This window comes from Leucopleurus acutus (genome assembly GCF_964270905.1).
Source record: "Leucopleurus acutus genome assembly, chromosome: 5".
NCBI classification, from domain to species: Eukaryota; Metazoa; Chordata; class Mammalia; order Artiodactyla; family Delphinidae; genus Leucopleurus; species Leucopleurus acutus.
Window position 1 is genome coordinate 115,341,452 of NC_139147.1, and position 15,334 is coordinate 115,356,785.

At 41.1% G+C, this 15,334-nt stretch overlaps 1 protein-coding gene across 1 annotated transcript; it reads left to right on the forward strand.

Moving 5' to 3' along the window:
- The first annotated feature begins 1,303 nt into the window (after nucleotides 1–1,303).
- Nucleotides 1,304–8,910, forward strand: TM4SF1 (transmembrane 4 L six family member 1). Its single transcript, XM_082839486.1, has 5 exons — nucleotides 1,304–1,611; nucleotides 3,130–3,219; nucleotides 3,310–3,455; nucleotides 5,853–6,033; nucleotides 7,859–8,910. The coding sequence occupies exons 1-5, from the start codon at nucleotides 1,435–1,437 to the stop codon at nucleotides 7,871–7,873; spliced, it is 609 nt and encodes a 202-aa protein (XP_082695612.1). The 5' UTR covers nucleotides 1,304–1,434; the 3' UTR covers nucleotides 7,874–8,910.
- Nucleotides 8,911–15,334: the final 6,424 nt, after the last annotated feature.

Sequence of the window (15,334 nt, forward strand, 5' to 3'; positions counted from 1 at the left end):
GACACTCAGGCCATATGCTTCCTCTTGGGTCCTTTTCCCAGTCTGGATCCCACATCATTAACCCCAGCTGGCCGCTCAGTGTTGGTATGTGTCCTGCCCTCTAGATTTGATCCGAATCCTTCAGACTCTGCCCTCGGCCTGAGCTTCTAGATTCACCAGTGGGGCTCACCTTCCTCTTTTGAACTAACAGCTCCTTGACCTTTTGCCTCTATTTGGTACTCACCGTTTTGTCCTGGTGATGGGGTCCCTCCAGTCCTCCTGGCCTCACCTGGCCACTCAGTCCTCCCCCCACCCAGCTGGCCGGTGCCACCTGCTATTCAAGGGCTAAACTTATTCAGAATCTGATCCCTCCTTCTGCAAGATAACCATACCAGAAAGTCAGACTAACATCCTTTCTCTGCTTTGCCTTTGGAGCCTGCGACAGATCTGACTGGCAGACTACCGCTGGCCCCTGTGCCCTGCTCAACCATGTGTGTTTCTCCCAGTAATTCCAGACCCTCTCAATCTTGTTTCCCCACTCTGCTTGCCAAGTTCCTTTCTCTTCCGCTCCTTTCTTTTTCTTTCTTATTCTTTTTAATCCTTCTCCCAGACTTTAGGCCTCCCTTAGACCTTCCTGGCAACCCTTCGCCTGACAGCAGTACTCAGGAATAAAACGGTGCCTGAGCCCTTTGTGTTGACTAATGCCACCTTTGTTGTGGTGCCAGATTTGTTTTGGAGGCAGATGTCCGGGAAGGCTGGACAGTAGGCGCAGTCCTGCCGAGCACACCAGAGGCAGAGGAAAGAAGGCAGCTCTGTAATTTTCCCCCAAAGCATCCTTAAATCCGTGGGTGATGGCTTGGACACCTTGCCTTTAACAGATAAGGAAACGAGCTCAGAGCTCAGGAGACTTGCCCCAGGTCTCGGATTAAATCAGTGCAGAGGTGAAAGTGAACACAGAGCCCTCAGACTGGAAGCTGTCCAGACAGCTGCATGGAACAAAATCACAGCCCCAACCAGAGCTGTCATGCTGTGGACGCTTGGCACTTACTGGAAAGTTATATTAGACTTTCCTGTGGATTTTTTTTAATCCTGCGAAGGAGTTACACAGTGAATTCCTTGTGGAGGATTAATCATCTTCTCTCTTGCCTATGACTGAGGCGGTTTCTCAAGTCCTGCCCCTGGTTTCGCTTGTCCCAAGGATTTCATTTGAAGGGCGGGACATTCCCCCACGTCCTCCACCCCCGCCCCCGCCCCCAACCGGAGCCTGCCATCAGGACCAATGAAAGCCGAGAACCTCATCCACCCGGTGACTTAGAACTCCGAGTATTTAAGAGGTTGCAGGAATGGGCTGAGAATGTCTTTTGCTTTCTCCGCAGACGGGCACGCTCTCATCTGATCTGGGCCATCGCCGAGCCAAGGCGCAGGGTGAAGGGGGAAAAAATAAACTCTGCCACTATGTGCTACGGGAAGTGCGCACGATGCATCGGACATTCTCTGGTGTGGCTCGCCATCGTCTGCATTGTAGCTAATATTTTGCTGTACTTTCCCAATGGGGAAACAAAGTACGCTTCTGAAGACCATCTTAGCCACTTTGTGTGGTTCTTCTCTGGCATCATAGGAGGAGGTTTGCTGGTAAGTCATTCAGAATCATTCCAGCCTTAAAGCATTCTTTCTTGTTAGACGAGATGTTTTCATAGAAAGTTTTCTATGAGGCATGTTTCCAAATCCAGGAATTTTGTTCATTCTTCTTTTGAAAGCAGATTATACAAAAGTTGAGATAGATATAGTGTATTGATTTTATTAGATGTTGTTTTACAAAATCCCCTTTCAATGAAAAGTGAACTACTTTTTTGCTAAACTCTCTTACTTTACAGCTAGAAACAGATACTAGTTTTTAAATCAGATTTGAAAAACTATAGTTTCTAGTCCCAGAGCAGGTAGTCATTTAACCTTTGCTCTGGGGAGCTGGGAGAAGTCTACTGGTTCTCTGTCTAAATCAACAGAGTTTTGGATCCAAATTCTCTGCTGTTTATTCTCAGGCATCAGTGACAGAGAAAAATATTGAATTGTCAGTGCATGGCTATTGAGAAAGGACTATAAGTTTTCTCCTTTATGTAAGCTTGGTGTGTGGCATTTAGGAAACATCCTTCAGTTAGCAGCAAATCAGTGGCTGAAGGTAATAGTGGAATGTGTTGTTTGTTCCAAGGTTTGTTTTGAAGTGAAGTGAGAGGAATTTGCCTGCCAACCTGGGAGCTGAAAGTATTAGTTTCAACCACAGCATGGAAATAATGTGGACAAACTTGAGTTTGCCTCTTTGAAATGCTGGGATTGAGAATTTTGAACAGAAGTTTTATGGAATTGCTAATACCACACAGAACATTTTTCTTAGTCAAGTAAAAGATACTTAGACTTAATACACTAACTATGGTATGGCAAATCTGCTTTGAATTTAAGCATTACCATCATGTGAACATAATCATTTGTCTTTTTTTTCCCCACTAGTTCTCAGGTCTGTTTTTGTTTTGTTTTATTTTTTGAGGTAGAGTTAATTTCATAATCATTTGTCTTTAAGGCAACACCTTGCTTGTTTAAACTTCTTTTGATCTTGAACTCAAAGTATTTCAAACTTATGTTATTTTCAGAGCTTTATTGTGAAGCTACAACCATGCAGTGTGTCTTCAAAGAAGCACTTCACCTCTATTATACAGAGCTTTCATCTCTCTTGTTTATAAAAAAGTTTCAGTTATTCTGTTGAAGATTTGTTGTTATCTTCTATGCTTTTCAAGGGAAAACAAACAAACCAACAGACTTAAAAGACAGGGTTTAATAGTTTCCGAACAGAGTTTGCCTCTGGAACTATGTTATGAACTCTTACGGATTAACACATGTATAGGTAATTATTTTACCCCTCCCATGCTACAACCTGACCCTACCTAATGTGATACATTACATGAAAACAAAGGGATATTACCCTTTAGAGCATTTTTTTCTCTCCTCAGCGTTTCCATTCTTTGAGATATTTTGTCAACCTAACCCAAAGACATTCAACAGTGTCAGAAAGAAAAATATTTTACCAAAAGATGCTGAGCCTGACTGACCCTATGGACCGGGGGAAAGACAATGACTTTAATTTGCGTGTTTTCTAAACAGATGTTCCTGCCAGCATTCGTCTTCATGGGGCTGGAACAGGACGACTGCTGCGGCTGTGGCGGCCACGAAGACTGCGGCAAAAGATGCGCGGTAGGTTTTCCTGCGCCGGGTGGGGAAGTGGTCCCTAAGAGGTAGCCGCAACGCTCTGTGCCTCACTTCTGGTGATCCTCCTTTCCCTAGATGTTTTCTTCTGTACTGGCCGCTCTCATCGGAATTGCGGGATCTGGCTACTGCGTCATTGTGGCAGCTCTGGGCTTAGCGGAGGGACCAAGATGTCTTGATGCCAGTGGCCAATGGAACTACACCTTTGCCAACACGGAGGGAGGGTAAGTGATTGACCCCCATCAGGTCGCACATTCTTATCCACCACGTGTGTATAGTGGTAAACCCATCAAACTAAAAAGGCATCAACCATTCATTCATCCATCCTCTCAACCAGGTTTATTCTCACTAACTCAGGCACAATTTAGGCAAGGGGTATCGGAGGATGAATGCCCAGTCCCTGACCCAGAGAAGCTTTTTAATGGATTCACTGACTCAGTCCTTGTGATAACGGTATGAGGTGACTTCCACTATTGCTTCCACTTTACAGATGTGGAAGTGGAGGCACAGAGAGATGAAGTAACTTATCCAAAGTCACATTGCTAAGACATGGCAGTCATTATTTGAACCCAGGCAGCCTAGCTGTGAAGTTTGTGCTTATACAGTGTGTATACTATGCCAGAGCAATTGGCTAATTTTACTATTTTCTAAGAAAATATTACGGAATCCTTATATAATATGGATGAAAACCATATGAATTTAACCAAAGCCCAGAGTCAATCATACTACCCCCCCAAGACACACACACACACACACACACACTCACATATAACATAATAACTGTGTATAAGACATCCTTTATTTAAAGTGATCAGGCTGTATAAGACAGATCTTATTCATGACTTTAACATCAGGAAAATTTAAGTGGCTCCATTGTTTTATGTTGATACTTATTTCTTATCCATTATTGAGAAAAGAACAGAAATAGCTGATGGAAACTGATGTACATAATGATAAATGAATGACATTCTGTTTTGAATTTTGAAAGGTTTAGTAATGAGATTCATGAGTGAAAATAATAAGAATAATGAATTTGAATTGCCCTTGTATTTTCAAGAATGTTTGTCTCCCATGAATTTTGTAGCATGAAGCCATCAGATCATGAATATGGAATTAGATAGACCTGGGCTCAATCTCAGCTCTGCATTTGCTGTCTCGGTAACCAGGAAAAGGTGAACTGAGCTCTCTGCACCTCAGTTATTTCATCTGTAATAAAATAAAGCCAATGGCAGTTGTCTGGAGGATTAATAAGATACTATGTATAAAATATTTGTCACAGAAGCTGACTCAGCATGAGCAGTGCCATTCTTAGCTGTTAATATTATCTACTAGCTTTCAACAGGTACAGCTCAATGGTAGCTTCTGAAGGAAAATCAGCACTCACAGGAGTTTGAAATTTTGGTGTTCAAAATTGTTATTGATCACGATTTTTCAGCTCATACTTTTCATGCTTTGTTGTGAACGTACTGAATGTACCAGTACAAATTGGTTACACATGTATACAAAAACATATGATCTACTGCACAAACCCACCTCTAAAATACATTATGATTAATCCAAGGAGAGGTGAGAGTATCATTCAACGTTTTTATAGCTGGTTATTTTATAGCCCCTCTCGTGATCCACCCCAGCTTCTGCAAGAAACCTCCTGCTTCTGTGTTATTCCTAATTTCAACTTGTCCAGAGATTTCAATATGGGGAATAACAAGCCAGTGATTAGTTGCTCAGTAGCCAAGGGGAGCCAGAGAAATTTTTTATATTGTGTTCTGAAATTATAGATTTTTGTTCCACTTTAATATGCAGAAAGACAGGACCAGGAGAACAGAATTTTTTTGTATGTAATCAACAAATTGAATTTCTGATTGGCTCAATGAACCATTCCAAAGCGAGGTCTCTAATTTGCAGCCCTTTTGTTCTGTTGTGGTAGGAAGAAGTGATAAGGAAAGAATGATACCAGATCTCTTAGGGGAATTAAGTCAATCTTAGATTTTCCCACGTGATTGAATCCTATTTCGTGAAGAATATATATGTTCAGATAATGACCCCAGTGTGGTTTGCTAACATTTTACAGTGACTTCGGATTGTTATTCATCATTCGATGACTTTTCCAATGTGTTGAGTACTTACTATGTGTCAGATACTGGCTTGGGAATTGGATATACAATGATGAATAGGTCTGGTTCCTACCTTCATGGAGCTCAGACTTGTGGACTAGATGCATAAGCAGCTCTTCTCCCTGGCCTAAGTTAGGTGTCCTTCCTCTATGGCCCCTTCACCCTTGGTTTACCTGATCAGTGTACTGGTTACACTGAGATTAGCTACTGTTTCTTCTCTTAAGTGATGCTTTTCCAGGACAGAACCCAGACCATTATATCCCCAGCTCTGTCTTGATGTCTAACCCACACCGAGTGTTCCATAATCTTTGTTGAATTTCTTGTTTATTACGGCAACAAGATCTGGGCTAAATTCCTCATTTCGTGGAATGACTTGGATTGGAAGAATCTGATATAGGGCATTGAAGAAATCTATTGATTAATGAAAGAACACCACACAAAAAGTCTGCTTATGAGACATCCCACTGGGTGTGGCCATATGTCAGAAGTTTCTCTTTTTATCCACAGTTACCTTCTGGATAGCTCCACATGGTCCCAATGCATTGAACCCAAGCATGCAGTGGAATGGAATGTCTCTCTGTTTTCTATCCTCTTGGCACTTGGTGGAATTGAATTCATCTTGTGTCTCTTTCAAATAATAAACGGAGTGCTTGGGGGCATCTGTGGTTATTGCTGCTCTCGCCAACAGGTAAGAACCTGTGTAAAAATGCACCATAGTTTTCACCCTAGAGAAAAAAGCCAACATCAAACCCTGCTCCAACTACCAGCGTTTATTCCATTTTTGTGGCATAGCATTTACAGCATTCAGTTTTGCACTCAATAGTAAGCTTCCTTGAGTGTCACAGTCACTGGGTTATCTTGGTTTTTTGTAGCTGGCCCTGTGAATATAAAACAATGTCACCCATAGACAGAGTGCCCCTTCAGGATCTAACCCACTGCCCCTGCTCTGGTTGCAGAGACACAAAAGAAGTGTCCTTTCATTGCTTGCTCTCACATTGCCAACTAGGATACGCAAGTAACAGCCATCATCCATTGCCCTAAGCATTGTGCTAAACCCCTATTCCAGAAAAGCCTATGATGCAGAGATTGAGCAACATTTCTAAGATCACCTAGTAAGGAAGTAACAGGCTTCAAACCCTGCGTCATTTTGTGCCACAGCTCCTTCTCTTAACCTGTACGCAGCACTTGCTGTTCTGTTGGGTTTTCTACAGTTCCTTCCTAATAAGGAGTCACAATAATGCTCAAACAGCTAAGCCTAGAGAATCACTAGTAGCCTTTGAATAGCAGCTCATTAAAAGCCTTTCACTGTGAAAGAAAACCAGGAAGCACTTGTTTCCTGGGGATATGATTTTGAGGAGAAATACGCATTTGTTAGTAAGGAAAGGTTTTGTTTCTATATTTTCCTAAAAAACATATATTACTGAATTGATGGAAGTCCAGCTTTGGTCCAATTCTTTTTTTTAATGTCTTATTCTGTAAAGCAGGATTAGATAAAGAAAAACTTACTTAATTTGTATTTTCCTAAGCATTCACTTCTCTGGTTCAAGGTCTCCTAACTTTCTTTGAAACTAAGACAAAACCTAACGAAAACAAAAAGCCCATTGCTACCGTGAAAAACTTTGCTGAACATAGATGGAAACTTTCTACGATTTTTGAGGGGAAGTTAAAATAAAATTCTAGATTTCCTTATCAGGCAAATACAGCAAAACTAATAATTGCCTTGGGATCCTGCCAAATTTCCAAGAAAACAGAGGCGTGGAAAGCCTTCAATTCGGAGTCGTTTCCAGGCAATATGGTTGCGGCGGGGGAGGCAAAGAATGCTCTTGGGATTACTATAAAATAATCTATCTTTAGCCTTGAATTTCCTACAAGGCAGAGTTTAAATTAAGTGAGAACCCACTGCACTTCAGCGCTGGTGCATCTGGGGGACGGGCATAAGTGTCAACGACCAAAATTGCTGTAGTGGTTCGGCAGAATGACACTCTCCTCTGAGTGGGGGGAACCAAGAGTCCCACTGGGTTTCCCATCTGAGTCACTGTAGGGAGGCTTCTTCCCAGACACTGCGGGTCAGATCTGTTAAGTTTGTTTGTAAGACAAAAGACAGTTTCAAAGAGCAAGGTTTTTAATGTAGATGAGTCAAATCTGTAACTCTGTAGCATTTAATTCAAAAGTTGCCTGCCTTGAGCCCCCATCAGTGTGAAACTCCCTAGGCATTATCTCTTAAATCCCTGAGATTAAAAACCCACCCCAAGCATATTGAAAGCCAGCCAAGCATCGTAAACTGCAGTTTCCATGGCCTCTTTCTGCAGCTTTTACTGGGGAAGGACAACAGTCTGGTTTGTTTAGGAAACATTTTGTGAGCATTGTCAAAGCTCTCAGTATTGTTGACCCAACCTCTGCTGAAGCTGAGATCAGTCTGCTTCACGTTTGCTTAAAACAAGAATTTAAAGCACTGAAATGTCATCATTGTTTAGCCTGATCAGAACCTGATGCTTATTTCATTTTCTTTACAGCAATATGATTGCTAGAAGAACCACCCCAAGATAAAACTACAATCTTCCTCAATGTCACTGTAATTTATATAATTTACTTGTAATAATTTGTAAAACTTTGTACTAGTGTGTCATACAGCACATGTTCTACTTTTATAAGTGTGTGTAAAGACTGGCATCTTCACGGGATGTCAGTGTTTGAACTTAGCAAAGAAATTCTTTTTTTTTTAGGCATAAGAAAATAAACCACACTCTGGAGGTAATTTACAAACTGAGTGACAGTTCTCAGCCTACCTGAGATAAACTCTGGCCGAGGTCATGTTTTTTGAGAAACATTACAAGGATAAATATCACATTCTGATTACTACTGTAAATATTTATATGTGCATGTGTTTATGAAATGAAAGATTTCTAGTTGCTTTTTTTAAGACCGTTAAGGAGAAAATCCAAAAACCTGAAAAGATGTATTTTTTCACTGTTTATATGGTGTTTCCCATTTGCCTGCCTGCAAATCTCTAACAAGGGGCCTTTTGAATTGATTCGTGTTATAAAAGAGACAGATACTTACCTGGCGTGGGAGGACAGGTTGAGAATGCGCGAAGCCAAATGAATGAGTCAAAATACACATGCAGCGAGTTGTCGCAAGGACTACCAGATCCTGAATTTTCCTAACACGTGGAAAGCTTTTCGTCCTTCAAAGACAAGACTGAGGATCATGGATTTAAAAAGAGAAAGGCCTGGATAATTGGACAAGAAGAAAGATGGGGAACGGAATAAAGCAGTTGATCAGCATCATGGGAACATGGGGGAGGAAGGGCGGGAGGACCATGAGGAAATACCGCCCCCCCCAAATTTGCTTGTTTAAATACAACAAGTAAAGTATTCACTACCATTTTGTTGTTTAGTTTCATCATCCTTTGTTCCAAGTTCCTCCTTTTTTCTTCCTATTTTTTTTTTTTTTTCCAGTCTGCAGGTTGTACGGTCTCCATTGCTAGGGGTTTTGTGTCTTCTGGTTTCTTTATCCCACTTTCTCTTCTTCATCTTCTCCCTCCTCTTCCACCTTCCTCTGCTATCCTTGCATTTGGGCCATCATCTTAGTTAGGCAACCTTCCTTTCCACTGGGTGCTCCAGACATCCAGCTCCTGAGGAATGTAACAGACATTTTCTCTTGATATCTTACATCTGTTGTGTTGTTAGGCTCTCTCCAGTGACAGGATCCCCTGACCTATTGGGAATTGTCTTCAGAAATTGTCAGCTTTTGGAGTTTATTGGCCTATGCAACAGGCAAACTAGTGAATAAAGAAGCTTCACTGGCTGTTAGACAGCAGAACTCCTCCTAAGAGCCAGGTCTCCTGCCTCTGTCTTTCTGGCAGTCTGGCGAAGCTTATGGACTCCTTTGAGGAATACTGTTTAAAATGCATAAAACAAAGACATAGGACGACAAAGTAAACCCAGATATCTGACTATTTTATCAAAATAGTTTTTAAAATTATAAGATAGTTGTCTTGATAGGCAGCTCCATCACACCAACATCTGTAGACTGGAAAACAATGATCACGTGTGATCTAGCAGTGGGCTAAGGAGGGGGGAGTCTAAGAACTACTGTACTTTTGAAATATGATTCCAATTGAATGATATTTTGAGATACATGCAACAATTTTAATGTGATACTGAAAAGATGTGTAATTTTGTGTTGTTCAAAGGACAATCAGTGTTGCTGATACTGCTGTGATTTGTTGCCTGCAGTCACAATAAAGGAAATACTACATTTTCATTAGACGTTAATAAAAACAGTGACAAATTTTTTTCCCATCCAAGTTTAACACCTCCTCCCACCACAGATATCTATCCATGAGCCTCTTAGGAGTTCTTAGACACCAGGTTAAGAACCCGTGCATCCAAAAAAGAGGCATAATGATCAGTCATAAACATTTTTCCCTCCTAAATCTATCCTCAAAGGAAATGGAAATAATGATTATTAACCATGATAGTAATAATAGCAACTCAACTATTGAGTTCTGTGTCAATTACTGTACTTCATTTCTACACACATTATTTCACTGAACTCTCTCAACAGCCCAAGTAGGGGATACTTGTCTCCATTGTATAGAGTCTAAGACCAGAAAGGTTAAGTAGTCTACCCAAGGCCACATCTTTAGCAAGTGATAAAACTATGCTTAAATCCAGGTCAGTCTAACATGAAAACCCACTTCTTTCCTTGGCCCCCTCCACCTCCTCTGCTGCCCCTGCCCAGGTGCTGGAGTCTTGTCTCCTTCAATACTGGAACTCAGACTCTCCGCCCACCAAAGGGAGCGTTGACAGACCCTTGTGACCTCAGTCATCTCCATCAGAGCCCAGATTTGAGTGAGTCAACATTTCCTCTAGTTTGTAAATCCTTTCACAGTAGACGTTGCCATTGTCCAGAGGAAATAGCTCACACAAGTTCCCTTCTACCCTAGTTTATTTCTATTAATAGCTCACACTCTGGGTCTGTCATATTCTAAACCCCTCAATTCAGCTGGAAATTCCCTCAGGGATTGTACCGAAACAGCTTATCATCACCTGGCAACATAAAAACAAAAATTTCTGTAGACACTGAATCACCTGGAGAGCACACGTGGCCTCAAGGTTAGATAGCTCCTTCTGAGGATCATTTTACCATACTTACCAGATGTGCAAATAACCACCTGCATAAAGGAAATCTCTTGAATTGAAATCTAAGGAAACTGATGGAATGGTACCTTCACTATAATCTCTTTTTTGTATGTGTGTGAGATCTCTTTGATTACGTTTCCTCTGACACTTACCCTAGTAGGAACGGGTATGGGATTTGGTGCAATTTTTCAGAAAAGCGACAATCTAGAAAGTCTGCCCATCCTTTTTAACCCAATAGTTTTACCTTTAGACCTTTTTTTTTTTGCGGTACGCGGGACTCTCACTGCTGTGGCCTCTCCCGTTGCGGAGCACAGGCTCTGGACGCGCAGGCTCAGCGGCCATGGCTCACGGGCCCAGCCGCTCCGTGGCATGTGGGATCTTCCCGGACCCGGGGCATGAACCCGTGTCCCCTGCATCGGCAGGCGGACTCTCAACCACTGCGCCACCAGGGAAACCCTAGACCATTATTTTAAGAGGATCATCAAGGATGTTCAGTTTCCAGGGATAATTTTGGGAGTATTGTTTATACCTAGAAAAATGACAAGAGCTTAAATGTCTGACAACAAGGAACTGGTTTGATAAAATGTAGTCAACACAGTAAAATATTATGCATATTTATATTTATAACATATGCATACACTAAAAAGTAATTTGGATCAGATTCTGGGTGATTTTTGTCTTGATTCATTTTGCTTATCTATACTTGCTGAAGTGTCTCCTATAAACATATACTACTTTGGGGAAGAAAACAAAAAAGAGAAAAGAAAGATTCAGCTCCTAAAATTCAGGGAACAGTCCACAGTCTTTAAAGGACACTTCCCAAGTGTACGAGAAAACCATTGTTCTTGTGGGTGAACAGAGGAATCCTTCCATGGTAAACACTGGAGAATAATTGTGTCTGCAATTAGGTGGAGAGATGAGCCAGGTGAGATTGGCAGTGACTACAGGCTAAAAATATTATGGGGAAAACCATAATTCCCACTCTGTGTTTGGGAAACATAAGTACATGGTATCTGCGTCGTCTAGCTACTAAATGAGATGTTTTATAAATATCAAATACGTATCTGTTTTTTCATTTTAAAAATGAAAGTAATGAAATACTTCTACTTTAAGCATTGGCCTTTTATCGGGACATTTTGTAGCACAGCCCGAATTTTCCTCATTTTACTTTTCTGAGATGAGAGGAGGGTTAACAACAGCGTGGGTTTATAGGACTTGGCTCAGCCTGGTTTGTGAAAATGATCCAACGTGTTTGAACAAGTAGAGGAACTGAGTCACCTACCCAAAAGTAGTACAAATTGTTCCTCCTTCCCTTTTCACATGAAATATTTCTGTGTGTGTGTATATCTTTGTCAATTTAGATACTTATTTTGATTACTGCAGTTATAGAAGTCTGCTAGGCCTTTCTGGAGCTGGATTTCATGTTAATTCTTGGAACAGATCAAACAGATTCCCTCCCCCTCTCTCTCTCTCTCTCTCTCTCACACACACACACACACACACACACACACACACTCACCACATATGTACACACATTTTCCTACTATATAGCAATTAAAAGGAACAGACTACTGCAAACAAGACAACATGGGTGAATCCCACAAATAATGAGAGCAGAACCCATCTACACTGTCTCTACCCCCAGTTTTGTCAACACAATTCTGGATGTAATCTTAACTGATGCAGCCTCATCCTTACAATAGAGGAAGGGGTGGTGAGTCCCCTTATGCAATATCCCACACATTAGGTTTTTATAGGAGTAACACTGTAAGTCCCTAAGAAGGGCTGTTTCAAGATGTCTATATTCACAAGTTGCATCCTGTACGTGGAAGACTGTGTGTTCCAATTGCTAATTCTCACCACAACCTCCTTTGTTACATGTGTACAAATATCACCGATTCATGTGCAGGGTTCAAGGCCAATGGCAGTGACCTCTCCTGTCTCAGGTGTACATGATGCCTAGAAGGGTTTGAAAGCAAAACCGAGGTCGCCATGTTGGGATCTCTCACAATACCTGACTCCACGTCATTTAAGGCGACCCCTTGACTAAAACAATAATTTAAAAACTACAGTCAGCTCTCCCCATAATCTCTGACACCTATTAAATTTTGAACTTTAACAAAAAATTTTTAATCTTTTATTAAATCCTCCTTTTTTAACATGCAGTAAAATGCGCAAAAAATGTACTTCTCAACGAACTTTTATATATGTTTATACTCATGTAACCACCATCTAGATCAAGATACAGGACATCTCCAGCATCCAGAAAACTCTCTCATGTCATCTCCCAGGCAATACGTACCTCTCGAGTAGCTACAGTTCTGATTTCCATCAGCATAGATTATTTTTGCCTATTCTTGAACTCAATATAAATTGAAGCATAAAGCATGTTTTTTTGGTGTCTGGTTTTTCTCACTACACATTATGCTGTTGAATGCTGGCTCCTGGCAAATCACCAGGACAATCTGTTCATAAGACAAAGCTGAGTGTATTGCCTACTGCCGTCAGGGAGAACACCACCTTGAAAGACCTTTGGTGGTGTGTTGGAGGGGGAAGGAAAAGTTGAATTTGAGATTTTAATTCTGGTTTAAGGTGAGCCTTTTGATGGGAAGGCTTGAATAGGATTAACAAGAATTATGATATCTTTTAGGATTGTTGGGAAGAGTAAGGCAAGAATTTTGAGGTGAGAGGTTCAAAGACTCTTGAGATGGAAACGGTTGATGTTTTCTATTGACTAGATGATAGGTCTTTCAGGAAGTTCCTATAATGAACAATAAAGTTGTTTGCCTGGGCAAGAGTGTCCTGGAATAGTAAAGCTATGCTAACAAAGATTATGGAATAATAAAATCCTAATAAACAGTAAGCCCTGGAGTGGTTTATGGTGTCAGACCTCAGTATCCAAGCTCAGGGTGGGGAGCAGATGGTTTCAGTTTGCAATATTTTTGAGATTCATCTGTGTCACCTCATGTAGCAGTAGTTTGTTCGTTTCCTTTGCTGTATGGTGCTCCATTGTTTGAATATACTACAGTTGATTTACCCATAATTCTATTAGCAGATATTTGGGTTGTTTCCAGGAAATATGTCGCTATGATCATTCTTGTACATGTTTTTTTTTTTGGTGCATATAAGAACTTATTGATGTAGGCTGGTTTGTTTTTGCCTTGTTAAGGAATCAAACTGTCAATGGAGATTCTTTCATTGGGCTTTAGTTAGCATCTCAGGGGGCCCAGAGTTTCCCCTTGGCCCAGCGACACCGAAGCTTGGTTCATCTCTTCCTGCCAGGGGACTGTCAATCACTTACTGGTTCGATATTTCTGGATTGCACATTGTGTGCCTGCACTGCACAAGGTGCTGAAGACACAGCTTGGAGCGTTCCAAGTTCCAGCAGACAGAGTTCTTGACTATATTGCTTACTATTGTATCCCCAGCTCCTAAATCAGAGCCTAGCATGCAATAGATGCTCAATGATCAGGGGTCATCAAACTATGGCTCATGGGCCAAATCTGGTCTGCTGCCTGTTTTTGTAAATAGAGTCATGGGGACACAGCCATGCTTATTTGTTTACATATTGTCTATGGTTGCTTTCCTGCTACAATGGCAGAATTGAGTAGTTGTGACAGTGAACACGTGACCCACAAGGCCTAAGATAGGTCCCTATCTGGCCCTTTACAGAAAGAGTTTGCTGACCTCTAGCCTAGTTGCCCATTTGCCTAGCTAAAAGTTGATATTCTATGACAGTGGAAGAGGAGAAAAATGAATATTTTTGTTATTTTTAAGCTTATTATAAAAATTTTCAAATGTTTTAAAAAGAAGAAGTAGAGAGAGAAAAAATGAACCCAATTTGCCTACCATCTAACTAGAAGAATGGATATTAGGGGATGTATTAGGGCCACCATAATAACATAGCACAACTGGATAGCTTAGAACAACAGAAATTTATTGTCTCACATTTCTGGAGGCCAGAAGTCTGATATCAAGGTGTCAGCAAGACCACACTCCCTCTGAAGGTTCTGTTCCAGGCCTCTCTTAGCTTCTGGTAGCCTCAGGAATTTCTTGGCTTGTAGAAGGTCATCTTTTCCCCGTGCCTCTTCACATCGTCTTTCTTCTGTATATGTCTATCTCTGTGTCCAGATTCCCCTTTTTTACAAGGACACCAGTAGTATTGCATTAGGGCTCACCCTAATGACCTCGTTTTAACTTGATTGCTTCTATAAAGACCACATTTCCAAATAGAGTCACATTCTGAGGTGCTGGGTGTTACAACTTCAGTGTGTCTTTTTTGAGGGAACACAATTCAACTCAAAACAGAGGAAGAGATAGCAGTCTGTATCTGAAACTTCATCAGCATCTTCTAAACTAAACAGATACCCTATGACCTTGAAAAAGTCTAGGAAAAAAAAAAGAAAAAACAGCCTGGAAAAGAGTGTTCTCAATACAAATCTTCCTGAAGATTCATCACACGCATTTCCTAAGCTCTAAGAATTCTTGTTGTAAAAGCCTGGTTAACTCAAAACTTCCCAAATTATTTAACTATCAGACCCTAGGGTTGCCGCTTTGGAAAGAAAGTGAACAGCAGGTGAAAAGGAAAGCACAGAGCTGGAAACATGATAAACTCATGAAAGAACCATAGAGGTTAGAGGTCAGAGGAATCCTTCAATGACAACGGGGAGCTTAGGATGAAAAGAAAAATTTCAGTATAATTAGCTGCTGCCCGTTCAATGGACAGGATCTCTGATATGTACTCTGTTCATTTCTTCTGCTCTTGAATAGGTGTGCAGGGTACCACCTTTGTACATCTTGCTCCAATTCTATAGGAAAATATTATGTACGCTTTAAGCAATC